Below are 24,535 nucleotides of genomic sequence, written 5' to 3' on the forward strand. Positions count from 1 at the left end.
AGGCCAAGAGCAGAGTGGGCCAGGCGTTTATTCCCTTGGTTTCCCTCAGGGTTTCCAGAGCTGGCTGCACACCCTCCATAAAAGGTTAGAGTGCCTGGCTCTCTAACCTCTGTGCCCTGGCTCAGCTAGCCTCTCCTGTCCTGTGCCTAGGGGTGGTGATGAGGCTGCTCTCATTAGCCTTAAAGCACTTTACCATGCCTAGGTGTTAACTGGTCTTTGCCCTCTTCTTTCTAAAATAGTCATGTGATTCAATCCTTTCTAAATTACTCATTTTAAGTGTGCCATTTGTTTTCTCCTGGGGTTGTGACTGGCATACTAATTTTTTAAATGTCCTCATTTTCAGAAATCTGTGAATATAAAATTTTGTAACTATTTATCAAATATTGGTTGGGTGACATCAACTTGCCAAACACTGCGCAGGGGACACAGAAGTAACAAAATCCTTTTCCTCATGGGGTTTTTAATTATAGTTGAGAGGTGGGGAGGACAAGAAAATATGTATACAAGAAAATAGGTAGCATATTAGGGGGCAACAAGTTACATGAAGAAAATAAAATGTGCTGAGGTGACAGTGAGGGCTGTGGCTGGACATAGTCTGAGTGGAGGGGTCGATGACACACAGGAACATTGCAACCAATGTCTCTGTAGAATTAGAACCACATTTGAGCTGAGATTGGAAGGTAGTAATAAAATGTCCTATATGAATAACTTAAGAGAATTCCAGGTAAATGGATGGACAAGTGAAAAAGGCCTCGGGCCAGATTGTACCAAGTCTTTACAATGATCAGCCAGGAGGCCACTGTGCTGGGCAAGGAGGCGAGCATAAGACATGAGGCTAGAGAGGTGGTGAAGGGGTGGGTGGTGGGAAGATCACGTGAGCCCATCAGGACTATCTGAAGGACTTTGGTTTTTACTCATTGTTAAGATATGGAAATAAACAAAGATCAGCTGGGATGAGAACACGCATATGCTGTTTATTCAGAGCTTGCTATAGCAATGGAGTCAGCCACTGTCACCTGTGTTTTGATAAAGACTCAAAGACAGGCAGAGATGTGGGAATGCCTAATAGTGGAAAAAAGGAAAGGCTTCAGGAGTGCCCTGAATGGAGGCTGCTGACATGAGGAAGCTCTAGTGGATTAACTAGAAGTGAAGTATCCAATGGTTAGAGGTGCACATCTGGCTCTGTCTGGGTGTTCCAAAATTTCAAGTGGAGACAAAAATTAGGAAAGCCATCATCAGATCCTGACCACTGGGGGCTGATTGCCAAAGAAGTTGTCTTTGGCTTTCTGGTTGCTGTAGTCTGTGCCACAGAGCTGTGTTTTAATGTTTGGTCTGGCTACTGGCTGTTTACATATTCAGTCTTTCAATATGAAACCATAGGAAGTCTTTGGACATGGGAGGAAGGGTGCCATAATCTGACATTCTTTAAGAACATAAGTTGTGGCTGCTGTAAGATAAAGAGACACTAGGTCCAAGAGTTGAAGTAAAGAGCCTGATCAGGAGATTTCACAACTATACAGGCAAGCGATCAGAGAAGCTTTGACCAGGCAGTAGCAGTGGAGGTGGAATGACAGGGCTGCAGGCAGGAATATAAAGGCAGAGCCATTCAAGTTTCTGATGGACCAGATGTGGTATGTGCAAGAAACAGAAGAATCAAGGATAACTCCAGGTTTTGTTGACTTGACCAACCAGAAAGATGAAATTGCTGTTTATAGAGAAGAGGAAGACTGCAGGAGAACCAGATTTAGGAGTGGAAATCCATAGTTCCATTTGTACATATTAAAATTGAGGTTCCTTTTAAATATCCAAGCTGACATGTCAAATTAGTCATCTGGGTATAGAATCATTGATATCAGTGGAGAGGTCTGAATGGAAATCTAAACTGAACATGTAGATGGTATGTAGAGCCATGAGTCAGAATAAAATCATATAGATAGATAAATTAGAGAATGGATTTGGGACTCACCATGGGGCACTTAAAAGTCAGGGAGATACAGAAAACCGAGCAATGAGGCTGAGAAGAAGTCCTAGTGTTGAGGACACCCAGAGGAGTGTGGGCCCCGGAGGCCAGTTACAAAAAGCATATCAAGAAAACAGGGGTGACCAGTTGTTTCAAAAGCTACTAACATGTCACATGAGTGAAGAACTGAGAGGTGATCCTCAGAGTTAGCAAATGGAAGTCACCAGAGGTTGGTTATTTTCACCAGAACTGTCAGTGACGAAAAGGGGGAACGAAGCCTGAACAAATAGGTTTAAGAGACAGTGTGAGGAGGGGAACAGGTGACAACAGTCATAGGCATTTACTTCAAGAAGTTTTGTTTTAAATGGAAATAAGTGACATGGAGAAAAACGTCTTTGCTGGGTTTTACTTTCTATTTTCTTACTCATGTATCAGCAATCTTGGTGGGTAGGGAGGTCCTTACCATCACTCAGACAGCAAAAATATGAAATGCTTCACAGATTTGCTTGTCATCCTTGCAAAGGGGCTGTGCTAACTTCAATTTCAGTATATGACCTTCCCAGGTGAGCACTTGGTTTAAAAAACAAACAAACAAACAAAAAATATATATATGTGTGTGTGTATATATATATGTGTGTGTATATATATTTTAATTTACTTTAAGTTCTGGGATACAAGTGCAGAACGTGTAGGTTTGTTGCATAGGTATACATGTGCCATGGTGGTTGTGGTTTTTTTTTTTGAAACGGAGTCTCGCTCTGTCTCCCAGGCTAGAGTGCAATGGCATGATCTCGGCTCACTGCTACCTCCACCTTTCAGGTTTAAATGATTCTTCTGCCTCAGCCTCTTGAGTAGCTGAGATTATAGGTGTGTGCCACTATACCTGGCTGATTTTTGTATTTTTAGTACAGACAGGGTTTTACCATGTTGGCCAGGCTGGTCGCAAACTCCTGATCTCAGGTGATCCACCTACCTTGGCCTCCCAAAGCGCTCCACGTGCATTTGTCCTAATTCTCTCCCTCCCCTTGCCCCCCATCTACAGACCCTGGTGTGGGTTGTTCCCCTCCCTGTGTCCAGGTATTCTCACTGTCCAACTTCCACTTATGAGTGAAAACATGTGGTGTTTAGTTTTCCTGTTCCTGTGTTAGTTTGCTGAGAATGTTGGTTTATTTTTAAGATGAGTTTTAGTAAGAGCAAGAATTACACCTATTATTATGAAGTAAGGATTTTACCAACTACAAAATTTCAACATAGGAATTATCATGACCTGAGTACAAATAATACGCAAGTATCACTGAAAATTCAAGTCAAATATTCAATTCGTTTCAGTGAGTTTCTTTTCATTAACTATGAAAATGTGCTCTAGTATCACCTAGATTTTGGCAGTCTTCAGGTCACGGACTCCATGGCATTAGTATGAAATATTACAGAAAGTTTGATTTATTAGGGTTTTTGTTAACTTATTTTTAAGTTCAGGGGTATAAGTGCAGGTTTGTTACAGAAATAATTGTGTGCCATGGTGGTTTGCTGCACAGATTATTTAATCACCCAGGTGTTAAGCCAAGCGTAGTGCCTACTAGTTATTTTTCCTGATCGTCTTCCTCCTCCCACCCTTTACCCTCTGAAAGACCCAGTGTATGTTGTTTTCCTCTATGTTTCCATCTATTCTCATCCTTTAGGGTTTGTTATGGGCTGAATGTTTATGTTCGTCCTGCATTATATGTTGTAGCCCTAATCCCCAAGGTAGTGGTATTAGGAGATACCACTACCTTTGGGAGGTACTTTAGTGAGGTCACGAGGGTGGGGCCCTCTGGATGGGATTAGTGTCCTTACAAGAAGAGGAAGATGAGATATTTTTCTCTCCATGAGCATGCATCAAGGAAATGAAAGACACAAAGAGAAGGCAGCCATTTCCAAGCCAGAAAGAGGCCCCTCGCCAAGAACCAAATCTACTGGCACCTTGGCCTTGGATTCTCCAGCTTCCAGAACTGTGAGAAAGAAATGTCTGTTGTTTAAGCCGCTCCAGTCTGTGACACTTTGTTACAGCAGCCTGAGCTGACTAAGATAGGGTTGATTATTCATAATATACACTGTATACTGCTAATCCACACTGGCCAGGTTTTTCTTTTCAAATAAGTTATTCAGAAGTGGTCCACATATGGGATTTTAATTTAATCAGCTTTTTTAAGATTTAAAGCTCGAGTACCTGAGTTTTGGTGTTTGGTTCTTCCTACACCTGATGACCCCTGAAGGTCTGGTTAAGCAAGCCAGCACCTCTTGCCAGTGCCGGTAAGTTTGAATTAGGAATAACAAGGAAAGCCGAGTGTCCGGGCTGTGCCCTTCGCTGTGGAATTCGCTCCTACACTTGATCTGACAGAGAGTAAATAGGCCCAGTATCAAGTTTAGGTCTTCTGTTGACCTAACTTTAACAGAAATACGTAGGCTGTGGGAGAAACCGGAAAAGGGTATCAGAGAGACAAAGAAAGCCTCCCCGGATAGACTTTTCAGTTAACATTCCTTTTCAACTTCACATTATAAATACAATAGAAGTGTCTATGCAGACTGCTTCAAGTAAGCATAGCTCTTTAAGTGCAAAATTCCTTAAAGTGGCATTTGTATATTATCCTTAAAAATTATTAGCTAATAGGCATGGAGTACTTATTATTTGCTAAGCCCTATTCTAAACACTTCACCTGATTGGCTAGTTTTACCCTTTCATCAGCCCTTGAGGTAAGAATTCTTATGACTCACTTTACCTCTGAGGTACACGGATGTTGAGTGAGAAGCTGAAAGTTAGGTTGGCAGGTGGTGATGTGGGGATTTTAACTCAGAACCTCCGTGTCAGAGCCCGTCCAGGCTCATAACCATTGCACTCTACTGCCTAAGAGAAGACTGCTCAGGGTAGCTGGGAGAGGGAGCATCACTTACAGCAGAGAAAAACGAAAGGCTGAATTGAGGTAATGAAAGAGCCATACAAAGTTCTGCTAAGGCAGAGAGAGGGCCATTGTAGTAGAAGCAGAAAAAAAAAAGTTAGAAACAAATATTTTGAGAATTCCTTTTAAGATCCAGTATTTTCAGAGAAGTTGTATATTTATGATTGTATACATACACAATTATAAAAGTATTATGTATAATTTTATAATGTATGTATAATATGCATATTAATGAATCTTCACAAGTATAAAAATATATAATGTATATAATATATTAATATGTATATGGAATATAATACATGTATATCATAATATAAAAGTACACAGGTCAAATCCCATTAACGCACTGGACTGGAACTGCAGCTCTTTGTGAGGGTGTTCACTGAGAGACAAACTAAGGGCTAAAGTGTAGAACAGTCAACTCTCATGGGAAAAAAAATGACCACAGTATCATCCTTTCAAATGTTAACAATGGTTATTCCCAAGTGGTAAGGTTGCAAATGCATGCCTGTAATCCCAGCACTTTGGGAGGCTGAGGTGGGCTGATCATTTGGTCAGGAGATCGAGACCATTCTGGCCAATCTGGTGAAACCTCACCTCTACTAAAAATACAAAAATCAGCATGGTGGTGGGTGCCTGTAGTCCCAGCTACTTGGAAGGCTGAGGCAGGAGAATCGCTTGAACATGGGAGGAGGAGGCTGCAGTGAGCCGAGATACCACACCATTGCATTCCACCTGGCAACAGAGCAAGACTCCATCTCAAAAAAAAAAAAAAAGGAAAATTAGGAGAGTAGACCTCTGTTTTGTTTTTTTTCTTTTTAGCAGTTTTAGATTTAGAGACAAATGAATGGAAAGTACACACAGTTACCATATATTCCTTCACCCCCTCTCATTTTCCATGATTATTAACATCTTGTATTTGTTTTTGACAATGAACATGTGTTACTTTTATGCTTCCAGGTTGATTTAATTACCCCTTTATTTTGAAAGAAATAATAAAGTGAATGCATTCTTTATTAGTCTGTGTGACTATATTGCAATGCATACTGCAATCTGTTACTGCAGTTTTTATTTTTAGCTTTTGCCTGTGCTACAACATAGGCAAAATTGACTTTTGCTCTCAGACACAAAGTAGTTGTATCTTCATTCAAAAGAGAACATACATTTTGCCCCTTCTCTCAATTATATCCGACAAAGGATAAAAATAGACTCTGCCAAATAATGATAGAACAAAATATCTTCTAAAAATCTGCTATAAAAGAACAAGGAAGGAAAAGAAAATGTAGTATATGGATGAAGGTACTGATTGTTCCTTGCCTTTAAGAAATCTGGCAGGTTCAAAAACAACTCAGAAGATATTCCAGATTCCAGTACATTTTCAGGCCACTATGGTGCCCTCAGACTGGCCAACAAGTGGTATTGAATACAGCAGAGTCTGTCATTGATATATTTGAACTTGGACAGCTTTCTTACATTTCTATGGTTTGTTTGTTTTACTCTAAGACAGACATAGTAATATAGACTAATTTTTACAGGAGCTTGAAAAAGAAATAAATCAAAGTAATGTAAACATACTCAAACCAGATGATAATAAGTGCTACAAGTTCACATCAAGATTTCATGAGGTCCAAAAGTTATCCTTTGGTACTATACAAACTTGTTGATTAAAGTGAATCTTTGGGGCAGGGCATGGTGGCTCATGCCTATAATCCCAGCAATCTGGGAGTCTGAGATGGGCGGATCACTTGAGGTCAGGAGTTTGAGATCAGCCTGGCCAACATGGTGAAACCCTGTACCCAATAAAAATACAAAAATTAGCCAGGCATGGTGGTGCACGCCTGTAATCTCAGCTATTTGGGAGGCTGAGCTAGGAGAATCGCTTGAACTTGGGAGGCAGAGGCTGCAGTGAGCCAAGATTGTGCCACTGCACTCCAGCTAGGATGACAAAGTGAGACTCTGTCTCTAAATAAACAAATAAATAAAGTGAATCTTTTGATAATCTTTGTTTGAATCATTAAATGTTTTTATTTTGTAAATGTAGAAACTTTCAGAATATTTTTCATGACTCAAGTTTTATTTTGCACTATTTTTCTTCACATCCACTACCCAGTGTCAGAAACTATGTGCTATACTTGTAACAAGTGTTTGAAATTTTTTGTTTGCCTTAAGATGATGACTTATGCTTCACACTGATAGTTTCTTTTTAAAAAAGATTTGACTGTCACTAAAGTTGAAGCTCTCACATGCCTGCTTTATCATTTTTCTGTCATCATCTGCAGTATACTACGGTCTCATTAATTCTGGGCCTCAAATTTTGGCACATTCACCTCAAAATATCAACTAGCCAGTGACCTACTTATGCCAATATTGACAATGTTGACAATTTCAAAAATAAGAATTAATGTTTGGGTTTCATATTGTAGTCAGCCTATGTCATCTGAAATCTATCATATGAAATGGGTTTGGTTCACTCAGAATATACATTTTTGTCCTTTCTTTGTATCCATTAATATTAGGTTTTTAACCTTTAATGTTAAGGCCTACATTCTTTTAAAATAATGTGTTTATTTTCTATTAAATATTATGTAGTATCAACCTGCCATGGGCCCACCAGAAATGATTACAGAGATCAAATATTTAATCTAATCATTCCTGGCCATATGTTGGTATCATGTAAATATCAGAATGACTCAGTTTCTATCAGAAGTTGGCAGACATTTCAAGTGTACAAACTAAATAATTACATAAACTATTACAGGCTTTAGATACCTGTGCTAAGTATCTGTACTCAAATACCTCTATATTTGAGGTTGTTTTCTCCCAATAAATGTACATAAAACTCCATTTAGTCCGGGTAGAAATTACAAAGTAAAAAAAAAAAAAAATGGGATCTTTATATCAAATAATACATTTTAGCTCTTGTATATTTTCCCTTAACAGAATTGGAAATGTTTAACATTAACTAACATCTATATGTGTTAAAGAGCAAGGAAAGATTGTATAATTTCTGACAGGGAACTTAATGCACGGAGGTTAAGAATCTCTATCCTAGAAGCATTTCCTTCTCTCTCAAGACTGGATACTCCATAGATGCTCCTTCTATGGGCTCTGGTTGCTTTAACAGAGCACATAGCATTCTATATTGTTAATTGTAACAATCTAGGGGAGTGAGATCACCTAATTATATAATTAACTTCAAGGGTTAGTATGCCTTCTTCTCTACTACCTAGATCCTAGCAGCATTATTGGTATAGAGTAGATGTTTAATAAGCATTTGTTGAGTACACAGATACATGATGCAGGGGCTGAATTGGTCTTGACTATTTTCTTAGAATGCTTAGTTTTATTCACCTATATAATAAATTTGAGGCTTAGTATATAATAGAAAGAGAAAAGAGAAGAGCATAAGAAGGAAGAAATTACTTTGTTGTTTTCATATACAAGATAAGTAAAACAATGTCGCAGTGATAAGCACACTGATTAATTATGATTTGGGATATTACTTGTTTTCTAACAACATAAAATGACAGAAGACCATAACTTAGGGGAAACAAGAGCTCTAGAAGGGGAAACAATATATATATATATTAAAAAATATATTGTTTAGTTTTATTACATGAGATATGTATATATACACACACATATATGTTTTAAATACTGCCTCTGGCACTTATTAGCTTGGTGACTTTGGGAAAGTAAATTCCTGGAGCCTCAGAGATATTTGTAAATTGATATATAAATCACAGTGTTGTACACATAAGATTTAAACGGGATAAGTTTTCAATGCTCTATTTCTCAGATTCCTCATCCAGAAAATGAGTTAAATGTTTCACGAACTTTAAAACCCTTCCCAATTGGAAATTTCTAAGGGCATATAAAAAGAAAGAAGAGGCTGTGTGTGGTGGCTGAAGCTGGCAGTCTCAACATTTTGGGAGGCCAAGGAGGACCACTTGAGGCCAGGAGCTCAAGACCAGCCTGGGCAACATAGTGAGGCTTCTTTCTCTGCAAAACAACAAACAAACAAAAAACAAAACAAAGAAACACTTATCTTGGCATGGTGGTATGTACCTCTAATACTAGGTGTTTGGAAGGCTGAGGTGGGAGCATTGCTTGAGCCCAGGAGTTTGGGGATGCAGTGAGCTATGATAGCTCCAGTGCACTCCAGCCTGGGCAACAGAATGAGATACTTACTGTCTCAAAAAAAAAGGTGGGGGTGTAGGGGAGACTATAGAATCAATCTCAACGAGTGACTGAACTCACTCTTTACATGAGGGCCAGCTCTATTGATCATAGAGCCATGGTTCCCAACCAGACAGCCACAGATACTTGGAGGCATGGGGGCGGGGTGGGGTGGGGTATTACAGCATAACCATCAGGGAACTGAGTATTGCATCAGGCTAAATAAATAAGAAAGCACATAACTGTGTGTGTTACTCTTCCAGTGATGTAGATGCTGATGTATTAAATAAAATAGTCATTTAAAATCTTCACCTATATAACAACTATATAATTAAAAAAATATATAGATAGATGGCATTATAAGATCATAATTACAAAATGTGAGAAGCCAATACCTATACATGTGTTTGTGTGTGTATGTTTGTATGTGTGTTAAAAAGTTATTTTTTGTCACATAAATTTGGAACTAATGTTCTAAAACTTGTCAAATATAAAATTGAAAGCCTCCCGTAAATATCAAGTAAAATGCCTAAAATGGCTCAGATGTCTACAAGGTAATGCGGTAAAAGGGGCTGAATGAGGGAACGTATATAATGTGCTAAACACACTGTCTGTTGTGTAGTAACTGCTCAGTGAATTTCAGTCAGTACCACTATAAATATTGAGAAAAGCATAGACTTGTGTTTAAATAAATTTGCTAATAAGTAAAACTAGTTCCCAGGCTAAAATACAGCAGAGTTGAATTGGTTATTCCCTCTTCTGAATTTCACGATAACTGTTCATACCTTGTTTTATCACATCACATTCTCCTGTGATCAGTTAAAGGCTCTCTTCCCATCCCCTATGGTCTTTGACAGCAGAGATTCTATCCTATTATCTTTGCATTCCCAATAGACAATGCTGTACCCAGCACAAGTAGGAGCTGAATAAATTTTTAATGCATGAAAACAAAACCTCAAAACACATCCTAGAATGAATATGCAGAGGGAGAGCTTGTAGGCATAATGGTTCCTAGGGCAGGTGAATTTATAGGCAAAGAGCTGGAGAGAGAGTACAAAAGGAAACAAAGTTTTTAAATGATGGGGAAAGTGATCCTTTGTTTGGAAATAAAGAATTGCTCAATTTCTTAAAATGAAATCTAACATTATATTTATGATATTAGAAATAAGAATATTTGCATTCTGCTTTATGTTTTATAGACCTTCCACAGGAATGTTATAACATGCTAATTATTAATTTTTCTTATTTTGTGCATTAGGAAACTAAATCTTATTAAAAGCTACTTTATTTTAGGTCATACAACTAGAAATAGTTTCAAGACCAACGGTCTTCAACAAGGCATGGAGCATACCAGGCATTATGGAAGATTTGTCAGTTATCCAAGGACCATCATGACGTCAAATAAACATGGCTGAACTTTATCTATAAATTCTGAAACAACTTAGATGATCAATACATGAAATAAAATTACGGCAGTTTTATTTGGTATAGCCTATGTTAAGAAAGGATTATATAAGTGGGGGGCTGTGTACATGGGGCATGTATATGTATTTTGTTTTGTTTTTAATATCCTACTGCTTAGATATATCATGTGTACAGCATGTCACTCTGAGCTTATAAATCGAAAGGCAGAAATGAATTCAAGCATCTTATTTCTTGAGGTAATATGGCAATTTTACTAGTTGGGAAATAAAATATGAAAAAATGGCTTCCAGCTTTAACTAATGGATCAGTTTATATGTATTAAAACTGTCCTGGGCTTGTTTAAAAGAGGAAAGATTTATTTTTCAAACATATATCCAAAGCTCAGGATCAAAAGAAAGTTTAATTATTTATCCCTGGATAATGCAGATGAAAGCAAATGTAATTAAATGCTAACTGTTCTTTAATGAAAATTATAAACATAATTGAACTTCATCTTTAACTAAAGGCAGAGTTGTTAGTTAAACAAATGATGTCAGAGCTCCAGTTTTCTTTCTCACTTTAATTATGCTTAGTCTTTTAACACAGGAATTTCCACACAGGTCTCCATTTCACGTACTCTGTAGATTGTATCTTTGCAAACCATTTAAGACTCTTCTGATTGACAAAATAAAGTAGGCTGGCAATTTAAAAGAAAGTCATGTTTGGCTTTTGACAGGATCTCAGCTTTAGACTTTTCTACAATTTAGATACATTTTATTTATTTCTCTTTCTTAATAGCTATGCCTAAAACTTACAGTTCTAAAAAAGCCATTCAAGCTTTTTTTTTCTTTTTCTTTTTTTTAAATTTTCTGACTAGATCGAGACAAGCTAGGACTGTAGAAGTATGACAGGGAGGAAAAAGGTCAAATTACACACAAAAGCATTAAGGTTCACTTTTACCAGCATCAGCCAAGGTGTGCATTGACAAGAAAATGTACTCTGATGGAAATCAACAGCAATGATTCAAAACACTGTGCTCACTACAGAATGGGGGTAGGTGGTGGTTATTATGCAACAAATGTAGACACATATGGCCAAATGGAAATTTTTGGCTGGTAAATATATAAAGAAAACTTTAATAATTAAAAGTAATATGGGAACCACATTAATTCAAAAGTGTGATTTCATTCTCAAACCATTTGTTTAAAAGATATGTTAAGACATTTAAAGGACTCCAAAAAGTGATGAATTAATCCAAGAAAAATGACATGAGCAATATTAAATGATAGAATTATAATAACAGAAAGAACATGTTGGTAATTCCATGGATAATTCATTCACTTGGAAAAATATAGCATCCCTGGCTGGGCACAGTGGCTCATACCTGTAATCCCAGCACTTTGAGAGGTTGAATTGGGAGGATAGCTTGAGGCCAGAAGTTTGAGACCAGCCTGGGCAACACAGCAAGATGCTGTCTTTACAAACAATTATTTGTATACACACACACACACACACACACACACACCAGAAAATTTTTAATGCATAAATTATTTACATGTTTATAAACAATTATATATATTATATATATAATTATATATAATATATATATTTGTGTATGATTTATACACATATATAATATATATAATTATATATATAATATATATATAATTATATAATTATATATATAATATATATATAATTATATAATTATATATATAATATATATATTTTTATATTTTTATATATATTATATATATAATTATATAATTATATATATAATATATATATAATTATATAATTATATATAATATATATATAATTATATATATTTGTGTATGTATATATATACTATGTATAATATATAGTATAATATATAATATATATAATACTATATATGTGTATAAATATGTAAATAATTTTTATATATGCATTAAAAATTTTCTGGTAATATGGAAATTGTGCTAGCTGGCAAATATATATAAAGATATTGTTATATATACATAAAATCTATTAATATAATTTATATATGAATATATACATTTTATATTACACATATTTTAGATATAGAGCATTCTTTCATAACTTTTCAGTTTCCATCTTCCTGTCAGCATATCTGAGAATAGTGAATCATTAATCTCAAAGATTCTCTCTGGAAATTTCAAACATTGAATTTAAAACTATAAAATATACCCCTATAAAGTATTTTGTCATAGCAGCCCAACAGCAAAAACATAAACCAACTGACAATGGGTCTTACCATCTCCTGGGTCAATAATCTCAACAGTGGCCACTGTGGGGAATTCCAGGGCAGCCAGCACGGGCTCCGAGAGGACCACCTGAAAGGTTTCGGACTGCTCGTGCTCCCCGTCACTCAGGATCCGCACTCGCCACGTGGCCCTCGTCTGGCCCGGGTTGAACTGTACTTGTTTCTGTGCTTTGCCCTTGAAGTCTTTGTCTTTTTCTGCAGTCCCATCTCTTGTACCAATACCTGCACAGAAACATATCATTTTCTTAGTTTCATTTTCACTTGGATTATTAACGTTTTCCTTATTAACTTTTTAGGTGTCATTTTATCCTGAAGAGCAAAGTTGATCCTGCTTTGAGCTCATAAAATGGAAAACTGGGTATGGGTTTGATGACGAAAGTGTTTCACTGTAGGTGTTGGGTAGTTCCTGATTCTGTTCTGCATTTGACTCCATTATGGTTTTGCTACATATGCTTTGAGCTACATTTGGATTAGAACTTCTTGTCAAACAAGAATATATTTTATATTCACATTGTACAATATCCTTACTCCTACAAGTTCATAGTCTTAAAACTCTTCACATTTACTTTTGCATGTGTTGTTGCATATTACATAAAAAACATAAGAAACATTCTCTAACTATAAAATATAAGCCAATAAGAAACTCTTCCATGAAAGAATTCTTTGACTTACCATCTAAGTCATAAATGGCTCAGTGGAATGATAAAAAATGATGGTATTCTCTAAACATTTAATGGAACTAGGATCCATAAAAAAATGTAATTCGGCATTTTCAACATGGCCACTGCCAGATTTTTTTCTGTGGAACACCCTAGAATTCCATGAAACCATGTAAATAGAATTGGAGAGCTAAATATATATGGTTATTATGAGCTTGGCTTACTCTGAAAGTTCATTCAAGGTCAATTTTAGTTAGCTGGGAAGGTTGAAGGATCTCTGGGTCTCTAAGTACATTACAAGATGATCTTCACTATTACCATGCCAGATTCTCAAATCATACGGTACATTATCCAAAAGCACTGAAAACATTCAATGTCATAGAAAAATATAAAAATGGCAATAGTTCCTGGACTTCTATATCCTTAAATATGGAATCATAACCTCTTAATGAGTCAAGTTAATAGAATAATTTTCAAATATATTTCTCTAAACCCGGGCATTTTCAGAGATGTTGACAGGACAGACAAGTGTAAAAGAGGGAAAAATAAGGCTGGGTGTGGTGGCTCAGGCTTATCATCCCAGCAGTTTGGGAGGGGAGGTAGGTGGATCACTTGAGCCCAGGAGTTCGAGACCAGCCTGGAAAACATGGTGAAACTTCATCTCTACAAAATAGACGAAAAATAGCTATACACATGTCTATGGTCCCCACTACTGGGGAGGCTGAGCTGGGAGGATCACCTGAGCCCTAGGAGGTAAAGGCTGCAGTGGGCTGTGATCCTGCCACTGTGCTCCAGCCTGAGTGAGACCCTATCTCAAAAATTAAAAATACATCAATACATAAAAGAAAAATAAAGTCTTGTGGCTTAGATTTTTTAAAGCTTGAAAATAAGTTATGTTGGAACATTTTGCATTTAATTAAAAATTATTATATATTTGAACAATTCCTGTTGGTTTTTAAACTAAAAATGAAACTAGACTAAATAAGATCCATTCAACTACAAATACTCGTTGAGTACTTATTCCATGCCAGGCTCTGTTCTGTGTGCTGGGGCTGTATCAGAGAACAAAACAGACAAAACCTTTGCCTTTATAGTGCTTGTATATGAGTCATTTGAATATTTATTTATTTATAGAAATATATCAATGACTGTTATTTTAATCTTAAAATGAAGCTGAAAACAAACATTTTATTAAAAATAGTTCTCTTATAGTTCTCAGAAAAATAACTGACAAAAATGTTGCATCATATTTTTCTTTTCAGTAGCAGGTAAAACATGATTTATTTAATGGCAAGAGAAAAAAGGGCACAGAACCAGGAATTGCAGGGCTGCATATTTTGTTGAATGCTGTAGACTTCCTGAGAGCTCTCTGGTTCCTCGTGCACACAGACTGGTTGTCAACACCTCTTGGATCCACTACAATTCACTGCCAAGATACTGATGAAAGAAATCATTCTCTCTGAGGTTCCAGAACACATGCTGCTCACTGACCCATCTATCCCCAGTGGCATGACCAGCAAAAATTGGTTAGTCTGCCTCTGATAGCTACTGCTCACTTTTCTGTTTTGTTTTCTTTCATCAGCAATGCACTATATATGTTTTCTGCAGGTTCAAAAGGCAGTTAAAAACAAAAATGAGTAAGAATGATACAAGGAATGTCTGCTACTTTCAACTAGTCCTCCTCCCTACATGACAGTCAGGCCATCTAATATTAAATGAGTTGCGATGCCATCTGATATTAAATCAGTTGCAATACCATATCCCAATTTTTGCTGCTAAAAATACCTATAAATTTTCACTTTTGTTATTAAATGAAACTGCAACCGGATCTTTTCCTCTGATATAGAAAAATAACAAGGTGTTTAAACAAGGTACTTGTGGAAGGAGAGAATAGATTTTATATCCCATCCTGGCCATATAACTGTTGTGGGATGGTAGACAAGTTATGAACTTAACTCAGTGGAGGATTTACGAAGCACTATGGTGCAGTGGTTAAGAGCGTGGGCCTTTTGCCAAATCTCAGCTCTGCCCCTCACTAGCTGTCTGACTTTGGACATATCACACTCTCTATTTCCTCACCTCATGGCGCTCTTCTCATGGAATTGACCTAGGTAGGGTATTGGGAAGTAGGCCCAGCAAATAACTCAGTAAACATTAACTATCATTGTTTCTTCATAGTTTACTACCCAACAAAGCCCCTGGTATGTAATGAGTACTCAAGAAAATATTTGTTAAGTCAGGAAATAAAGGGTTGATGTAAGGCGCAAAAGAGGTAATGTGCTTAATGTACATATGAAGTACCTTGCCTTATTAAATGTTCAAAAACTGGTAGCAATAAGATCTTTGACATGCAAATACTACTGTGGACTATAAATACACATTTAGTTTATTAGTGGTTAGAATAGTTATAAAATGAATAATCATCTTTCAGAAAATACATCTACAAATTTCATGTAATTCATGATTTCTTAATTGTACTCAAGTGATGTTCTATCTTTTGCTATAATGCAATCTATGTCATTCTAAAGGTCCATAAATAAAAGTAGAGTTTGTATGGAACAGCTATAGGCAACATATTCGTTGTAGAACTTCTATGAGGCTACCCTTCAATTTAATCTGATTTTCATTCCAGGTCCTAGCATGAATTCCATTACCATCTTTAATGACTGAAGGATGTGGACCACACACAGAAGGCTTCCCAACTTTCTATCACCCCAGGTTACTAAGTAACCATGTGAAGGGAACCAAGTAAAGCCTATGAGCCTTTGTAGAACTGCTGGTAACCCCACATTCATAGGAAATAATAGTGCAATGAAAAAACAACAACAAAAAGAGTTCTTGTTTGACAGTTTAGTATCCAGCTTAAGAAAAAAAAGGCAGTGGAGAAAAAAATGCAAAAAAATAATTTAAAAATCTTTTTCCACTATTAACTTTCCCAATGCTATCCATGGGCTGGTTGTGAGTGAAAAATTAAATAAACTTATCAGGAACGGGAACTCAGGTAAAAAATAGATAAACCTGGCCAGGTGCAGTGGTTCATGCCTATTATCCCAGCACTTTGGGAGGCAGAGGCAGGTGGATCATGAGGTCAGGAGTTCAAGACCAGACTGGCCAAGATGATGAAACTCCACCTTTACTAAAACTACAAAAATTAGCCAGGCACAGTGGCAGGTGCCTGTAATCCCAGCTACTTGGAAGGCCGAGGCAGGAGAATCGCTTGAACCTGGGCAGCAGAGGTTGCAGTGAGCTGAGATCGCGCCACTGCACTCCAGCCTGGGCAACAGAGTGAGACTCGGTCTTAAAAAAAAAAAAATAGATAACCTATTCTTAATAATTGGTAAGGTGCTCTGTTTGTTAGCTATCATTTTCCCTATGACTTATTTGCTATAGGTTCAAGTCCAAAGCAGAGTTAAGACAAATCTCTCCCTGATGATAAGACAGACATGATGTGCATGTGTGCACAGAGAATATCCCTAAAAGACAGCACAGTGAGAGCGCTCAGAATATCCAAGGCTAAATATAAAGCATGTGAAGCACAGCCAGGTGGAGGCTCATGCAAAGTGAAGATAGAAGCAGAGGCTGGAGGTAAGGCTGTGGGGGACCAGTGCCCCTGCAGTCAGAGCAACCTCAAAGACAGGGAAAGTGTCCTGTGAAACTTCAGTCCTCTAAAGTTAAAAGGAAAAAAAAAAAAGAATTTTTAAAGTAAGGGGTAATTAATATTCAGAACCAAAACATGTCAGGGGAAATCAAAAAGAATGGTAGGGTGCTGTGGCTGCAGCAAACGTACGGCAGGTGTATGGGTGCCGGGGGTGGTGTTGGGGTGGCAGGGGTGTAGACCTGTGCATAGAGGTCTACTGTTTAAGGCTCTTGAAATTCGTGAGCTGGTAAAATTTCAAACTAATCATTTGGAGACAAGCATAGGGTGACTAACTTTTTACTTTGCCAACATTTTCCTAGATTCCTATCTTACTTGTTAATCTCACTCAATGAAACCTTTTTTACCCCATGCAAATTCTATTGGCCTCGATGTCTATAAAATACATGGTACCAAAACCACATAATTGCTTCCCAGATGCTGCCATTTTTATCAACATATTAAATATTTTGTGCCAACTCTATTGCTGCTTAAAAATACCAATATATTGCCAACTTTATTTTACACGTATATGAAAATCAAATACAAGCTTGAATTGGAGTTGACAAAAGGTTTCCTTTGTTTGCTTTTGACCATCAGTTTTATTTAAATGAAGCAAAGCAGAAGAAAATTATTAGTATTTAACCATTTGCTGTTTGTTACAAAGAAAGGTCACAACACTAATGTTTCAGAAGACTTTTATCTTAGGGGTAAATTACAGATTTGTCTAAGCTCATTCTAAGATCTAGTGACATTTATTTTTATTTCATAACTTAGTGTTCTTGCCAATTTTTATAACAGAGAAAGATCACATGTGTACATAACAGTCTTATAGAGATAAGTACCTGGACACAAACCTGTTGCTTGTTTCTTTAGCAGTCAGAGAAGTTTTAAATTTTTAAGCTCTAAAACTAGATCAGTGAACTAAACTGATGTTTTAATCATTGTACAAGAATTACAAACCTTTGCTAGAAAATAAAATTTTGAGACAAATAAAAAATTAAACTTACTTATAAAAGAAGTTTCTCCCAAGTAACCTCTGCGTTTAAGAATGACATCTAGAAATTTGGAGTCCTCATTGATCAGGTAATATTCCTTTTCGAAGGAGATCCATGCCCAATTCAGACGAAACTGCTGGTTGGTTAACTTGTTTCCACCTTGAAAATAAAAATGTAAAGCCATAAATTAGTGCTTTCTTGAATGAGTGAAAATTAGCGCTTTCTTGAATGAGTGACCTTAAAAATTCCACAGACTACTTTAATGAAGCAACATTAAGAATCAATACAGCTACTTAGTTTGATACACAACTCTAGAATATGTACACGGAGGTACAGCTTACAGTCTAGGAACTGTTACACATAAATTCGGTCGCTGACATAATTCTTCACAAATTTTTTGCTGTTTTAGAAGGGGAAGTAAGGTAATGGGTAGGAAGTATACAAGGGCCAGAGGCAATTTAGTTTAATCCTAAAACTAAATATCCCACTTGCAGTATAACTCACTTCCCACAAGGTGCCGCTGGAGAGCAAGTTTTCTATTCGCAGGGCTGCAAGGCTCCTTTGTGATGTTCTTAAAAAAACACAACTTCACAAATACCTTTTTCTGGTTCACAGAGCAATTAGGTGGAAGATTTTAATTATAACCACTTAAGGAAAAACAAATATCCCCTCTCCGCCTCCCTTCCCCACTAGATTCCACTCCATTCCTTAGAGCAAACAGACAGCTCTTTTTATTGATTTCCATTCCACTCTGAAGATAAGGTTTTCCCCTCCCATCTTCCCACCAAAATGGGGCTGGCTGCCTATCAGGAGAAAATAAACCTCGCGTGTGATCGCTCTAATGTGAAAGCGACTATGTTGGGTAAATGAAAGGAAAAATGGTTATCAGCTGATCACTCTGCACGCATCCCTCTACTTCTTTTGATCTACAGCAATTATTTCAGAGTAAGATGAGGTTTACAAACAAAGGCATCAGTAATGCCTTTTAAGTCTTTCTGAAAGAGGCTGTGAAAAAAAAAATGCCCAAGTGACAAACACAGCTAGAGGCACAATTTTCATTCTAGTTTCTTCTCTTTGCAATTCACATAGAGTTTCACTAGATAAAAAGAAATGAAACAGGAAAATCTCAAAACTTTAATAGACCACAAAAAAATCTACACAAAGGAAAATGTTGAGTGAGCAAAGACATGAAAATGCATTTGTCTTTGCTCGAACTTTTAAAAAATAAAATCTGCAGCAACTTTGAGCTATTAACTTGGTGTGTACTAAAGATTAAAGAGAATACCCCATGCAAGTGAGATTATGTAGGGAAAGTGTTTTCTTGTTTACTGTTGTTTGACTTGCAAATTAGCACAAGCCTTTTGGACAGCTATTTGCCAATGTGTGAAAGGGGCAAAAAGATGGTTATATCAGTCTTGTTAGTCCTTCTGTGGGATTTTTGCTTTAAGAGAAGCAAAATATATATTTGTAAGAAACTATTCATTGCAATATCTTCTATAATAACTCCAAACCTTAAAAACTATCTTATAGTGTATCAAATCAATAACATGTTATTAAACCACTAAACAATAAATATGAAATTATTGTTGGAACACTGAAAACACTTAAAAACACAACAACAAAATGCTACTGATGCCATGAACGCCGCTACATAAAATGAGGCATGACGCAGGTGAAGCTGCCTGGTGTTTTCAATGATGGGATTATAGACTTTCCTATTTTTAGTTAATTTATCAACTATAAAATATAAATAGATTGGAGAGCAGGAATTTTGTGTCAGTTTAACAAGGAAACTCATTCCACATTTTGCCCTGATGAAACTTACCTAATATCAGCTACACCCTGAGTGCTGTTCGGGAAAGGAGAGGCCATGGGCTGGGAGGCTCTTCAGAACTGGAGTCCAAGGTGCACCCACATCACTTCTAGCTGCTGTCTGACTCTGAGCAAGTTACTTCTCTAGACCTCTGTTTCCTTTTCTGGAGTGTTAAGTGAGGGCAATGCTAATTAGCACCTGTGATTTCTTCGAAGATCAACTCAGATAAGCCATACACACACAGAGTACCCTGAGGTCAATAGTAGCATTCAACGAACGCAAGCTCACTCTGCCCTGCCATACCACGAGTACGCCAGCCCACCCTGCATTCCCGCTGTTGGACTACTATTCGTCTGCCTTACACCTACCAGTGTTCATTTCGCCTTTGCCTCTCTTGTCTACAGCTTTTGCCCATATCACGTGGACGTTTCTTTGCAGATTTCCAGGTTCATCCTGACCTACTCTGATTATGTCCCTTGCACCCTAATCTGCTCATCTGGAGGTAAGCCAAGATTCTTGCAGCTCCTGGGATTTGCCACCCTCACTCTTCCCGTCACCCATGTCCTCTTGCCTAAAGTGAGGACCCCTATTCTTCCTTGGCCGATGCTTTCCACTCCTTATCGCTGCTCTATCCCCCTGCTTGTGAAGAAGCTGCAGCTGCTCCAGCCCTCTCATCTCTTTGTGATTCTGCAGCTGTTCTCTTATTGGTTACTCTGTATAGTTGTGCCCTTTGGTGGGTATCCTCTCATATTTAATTGTATTAATTTACCAATTGTACTAAATTACACTAATTTACATCAATAATTGAGAGTATCCATTCTTTCATTATTTCCAATACTTAGTCTCATTGTTTTTAAAATATATTTTTAAAAAGTATTGTGTATGTTCCAGTAATTGGAACATCATCTAGAAAGCAATGGAAAAGAGAATAACATGTACTTGATTACATGAGTACATAAAATAGCTCTGATGTGAAAACACATTATTAGATGAAAACAACTTTATGCTACACTCCTGTCCACTTTAAAATGTGGTCCCAGCAAGCCCAGGTTTCATTCCAAACTTCTTGTCATGCTCTACCAGGTCTTTCCTCGGCCATTCTAACACCTATGGCTTCACATCCCATCACTTCCCCATAAAGAGAAATATTCAGCCACATCCAACCTCTTAACTCTTTTCTGAACAAAGGTGGCCGTTTTTGTATGTGCGATGTCTTCTGCACAGGACAGCCTTCGTTTTCCTACTCTTCCTGGGAATCCCTATTTCTCTAAATTTTAACAATTCTTAGCTAATTTCAAGAATTGATTCTAACCTTTTCCTGAAATATTCCAGAAAATATTATTCTCTCGTAAACATGGCACATTTTAAGAATAGACTTCTCTCTTCAATTTTATAAAACAGCAAGCCCATTGCAAACCCCAGTACTCTCTACGCCTTCATTCTGATTAATTTTTCCCTATAGTACTTTCTAAAATTTTATATCATATGTATATATATATACTGTTTTTTGGTTCATTTTCTGTTTTCTCCCACTGTAACACATGATTCACGAGGTCATGGAGCTCATTATACTTATTAGAAAAACACCTATTGCATCAATCAGAAACTCTAATGTCTTGGTTGAAAGTTCAGTGGTCCTTCATTTATTGAGCAATATAAATTTCCTATGTAAATGTAACATTTCTCTTTCATTACTGAATCTTATTTTTTAAAAAAATAATTTGTTTAATGACACCCTTTCTAAAATGTTTGCATGCTTCTTGAAAGATTTTAAGTAAAACATAAATGTGAATTATTGGAATCTGTGTTTCTCTAAATGACACTTCCAGGCATTATTGATGACTAAAGGGCTGTTTAACCCTTCCATTCCCTTTGTGGATGGTTTTAGACACACCTAATTTTGTTTCTACTTGCACATCTGTAAAAATGACTTTCAGTTTTGTGCCTATGTTCTGAATGGACGAAGTTGCCAAGTTACTGGTTAATCAGAGGTCTTGAATGACACATAGCTGAATAGTTTGCTAGTATTTGATATGTACAACCACCACCTTGAGATTTTACTTCAAAATAAAATTCAGAAACAATATAAAGAAGCTTTGCTTTGTAAGACAGAGAGATAGTCCAAGGTAACTATTATAGAAAATTTAGAATTCCCACTGAAACTGGGATTTTAAACCAGAGAATATTAATGAAATACATATTTAAATAGAAAATATGAAGTCTATAAAGCTTAACTCTTAATGGAATTAAATACTTCATAACTCTTCTGAACCTTACACATGTGAATCAGATTTGATTTCAGGATTTGTAAAATCTTAGGTACTTACTTATTTGAAAAACCAAGCTGTAACCTATTTAGCTCCCTTTACTAAAACTGTGACCTTACATAATTGAACGCTGTATTTTATTTAAAGAATAGGAAGATACCTTATTTATTAATTTGTTGCCTATCACCTAAACTCTTCTAAAACCTCAATCAATGGAAATAATAAACATTGACATTTTAACAAAAGCTACAGCTTACTGAATGTGAAATTATAGATGAAGCTAAATATTGTCAAAAAAGGACACATTTTTACTTAAACAAAATTTGTTGCCTTTCTAAAATAGATTCTGTCATCTATGGTGCACGAGGAGCTAGTCTCAGCATCTCATTGGAAAAAAATTAAACTCCATAACTCATGTCATAAATCCACACAACAGGTGTCTGACAGCTGATGACCACACTCCCAAATGCTCTGTCCTCAAATCCTGACACCAAAGCCATTAAGGTTTTGATGAAAAGACCTCTTTTGAACTTTTCCAGCTGGTCTTTAGACTTCTTCATTTTCTTTTTCAATTCAAACTCAGTAGTTTTTTTTAGAATAACAAAAAAACCAATCTCCAATTAGCCCTCCCAAAAAGCTCAGGGCTGCCTGATTTCACTGAAGACAAAGCATTTGATCTTCAATAATATGAAACTAGTGCCGCAGTTTTGACTTGTGTTTGATAAAGGGGATGTGTTTATTTAGCTTTGACAACAAATTTCTTCTTGGAGAATAGTTACAAATAGAAAATATTGTTGGTAATTTCTAGTTCGGTAAATTCTCATTTGCCCAGAATAAAGTTCATCTTTAAAGCTGAACTGAAAATTAACTATACAGATATTTTTAAAAGCTAGATGTGGTCCTTTAAATCAGCAATAGAAATAGATATTTATATGAGAAAAGATTAAGATAATAATACTGTTACCTAACTTATTGGAGAAATTAGATGATTTTATTTTTGTTACTGTTTTAGAGACATGGTCTCACTCTGCTGACCAGGCTGGAGTGTCGTGGTGTGATCATAGCTCTCTGCAGCCTCAGACTCCTGGGCTCAAGTGATCCTCCCACCTCAGGCCCCTGAGTAGCTGGGGCTATAGGTGCAAGCCACTGCACTGAGCAGCTAATTTGATTTTTAAGCAGATTTTTAAAGAAATCTTGTTCTCTTGAACAGTAAGGACAGTGATTTGCAACCATGCAGCTACCATCCGGATTAATGCTAGTAATTCTAGTGAAAATCTAAAATTAAAGTTAAAATAAAGGATTCATTTCATTGCCATTTCTGTGATAGGATGTTCTTCCTTGAACTTTGCATTGCCTTAGAATCTTCCATAGGAGAGTCTCCTCGAGCTTGTGGAATCCTGTCCTCTGGCCTCTAAAGGCAGACTGACTTCACTTTGCTGAAAACCACCTGGTGCAGAAGCCGACTGGCTCTTACCCTGCCCCCAGGGGCTGGCATCCAACTGTGGGAGATGGCGCAGGCACCTAGATAATGTGCACACGCTAAAGCCTGGCAAATGCTGCGAGAGGCACTGATAATGAGCTGTGGGAGTCCACAAGAGTGAGGGATTACTGTAGCCTCAGGGGATCAAAGACAAATTCATGGAAGAGATGGTGTTTAAATGGGGGCTTAAGTACAGGGTGGTATTTGGACATTAAGAGAGATGGAGGGGAAGGCGTTCCTGGAAGATTAGGTATAAGACCAGAGATAAGAAATCAGGTAAAAAAAGGAACTTCAAAGAATTCGATGTGGTAGGCGCTCAGGGCATTTACTAAAAATTTATTTCCTTCTCCTTCTCCTGTTTAAGAGATTGGATATGAGAGACAAGACACATCCACAACCTGCCCTGGATCAGCGTGCGGTGACTCGGGCACCAAGGGATGACAGGCTTTGAACTAAGAGCAGCTGCACCTTCGTGGAACTAATGAAGCTCCTGAAGAACTTGGACAGATCCAGAAAAATCACCAGTGGGTTTTTCTTTCTTTTTTTTTTTTTAGACTGCTTAATAATTTCAATAATGACTACTGCAACAGTAAGGTGTTCAAGAATTGCTGCTTATGATAATTGTTATATCATTTTCTTCCTTCCTTCTGAACACTCCCTCATCATCATTTCCACTGCCTTACACATTCTGAAAAAGCGGCAGCACAGCACAGGGGTCAGATCCACAAAGAAATACGAAGACTTGGTAGAGAAATGTAGAGAAAGAGGAATGGGGCCGGGCGCCATGGCTCATGCCTGCAATCCCAGCACTTTGGGAGGCCTAGGAAAGCAGATCACCTGAGGACAGGAGTTTGAGACCAGCCTGGCCAACATGGTGAAACCCCATCTGTACTAAAAATACAAAGATTAGCCAGGCTTGGTGACAGGTGTATGTAATCCCAG

At 37.1% G+C, this 24,535-nt stretch overlaps 1 protein-coding gene across 1 annotated transcript in view; it reads right to left on the bottom strand.

Annotated features, from left to right (window-relative positions):
- FREM2 (FRAS1 related extracellular matrix 2) overlaps positions 1–24,535 on the bottom strand; it is a 186,945-nt gene that overhangs the window by 92,432 nt on the left and 69,978 nt on the right. The window contains exons 3-4 of the mRNA XM_017542495.2: positions 18,046–18,192; positions 12,734–12,964 (exon numbers count right to left, since the gene is read on the bottom strand). Of these exons, the coding sequence (XP_017397984.1) occupies positions 12,734–12,964; positions 18,046–18,192 (378 nt within the window). The remainder of the gene's footprint in view (positions 1–12,733; positions 12,965–18,045; positions 18,193–24,535) is intronic.

The sequence above is a fragment of the Cebus imitator genome, unplaced genomic scaffold, assembly GCF_001604975.1.
Source record: "Cebus imitator isolate Cc_AM_T3 unplaced genomic scaffold, Cebus_imitator-1.0 Scaffold145, whole genome shotgun sequence".
Taxonomy (NCBI): domain Eukaryota; kingdom Metazoa; phylum Chordata; class Mammalia; order Primates; family Cebidae; genus Cebus; species Cebus imitator.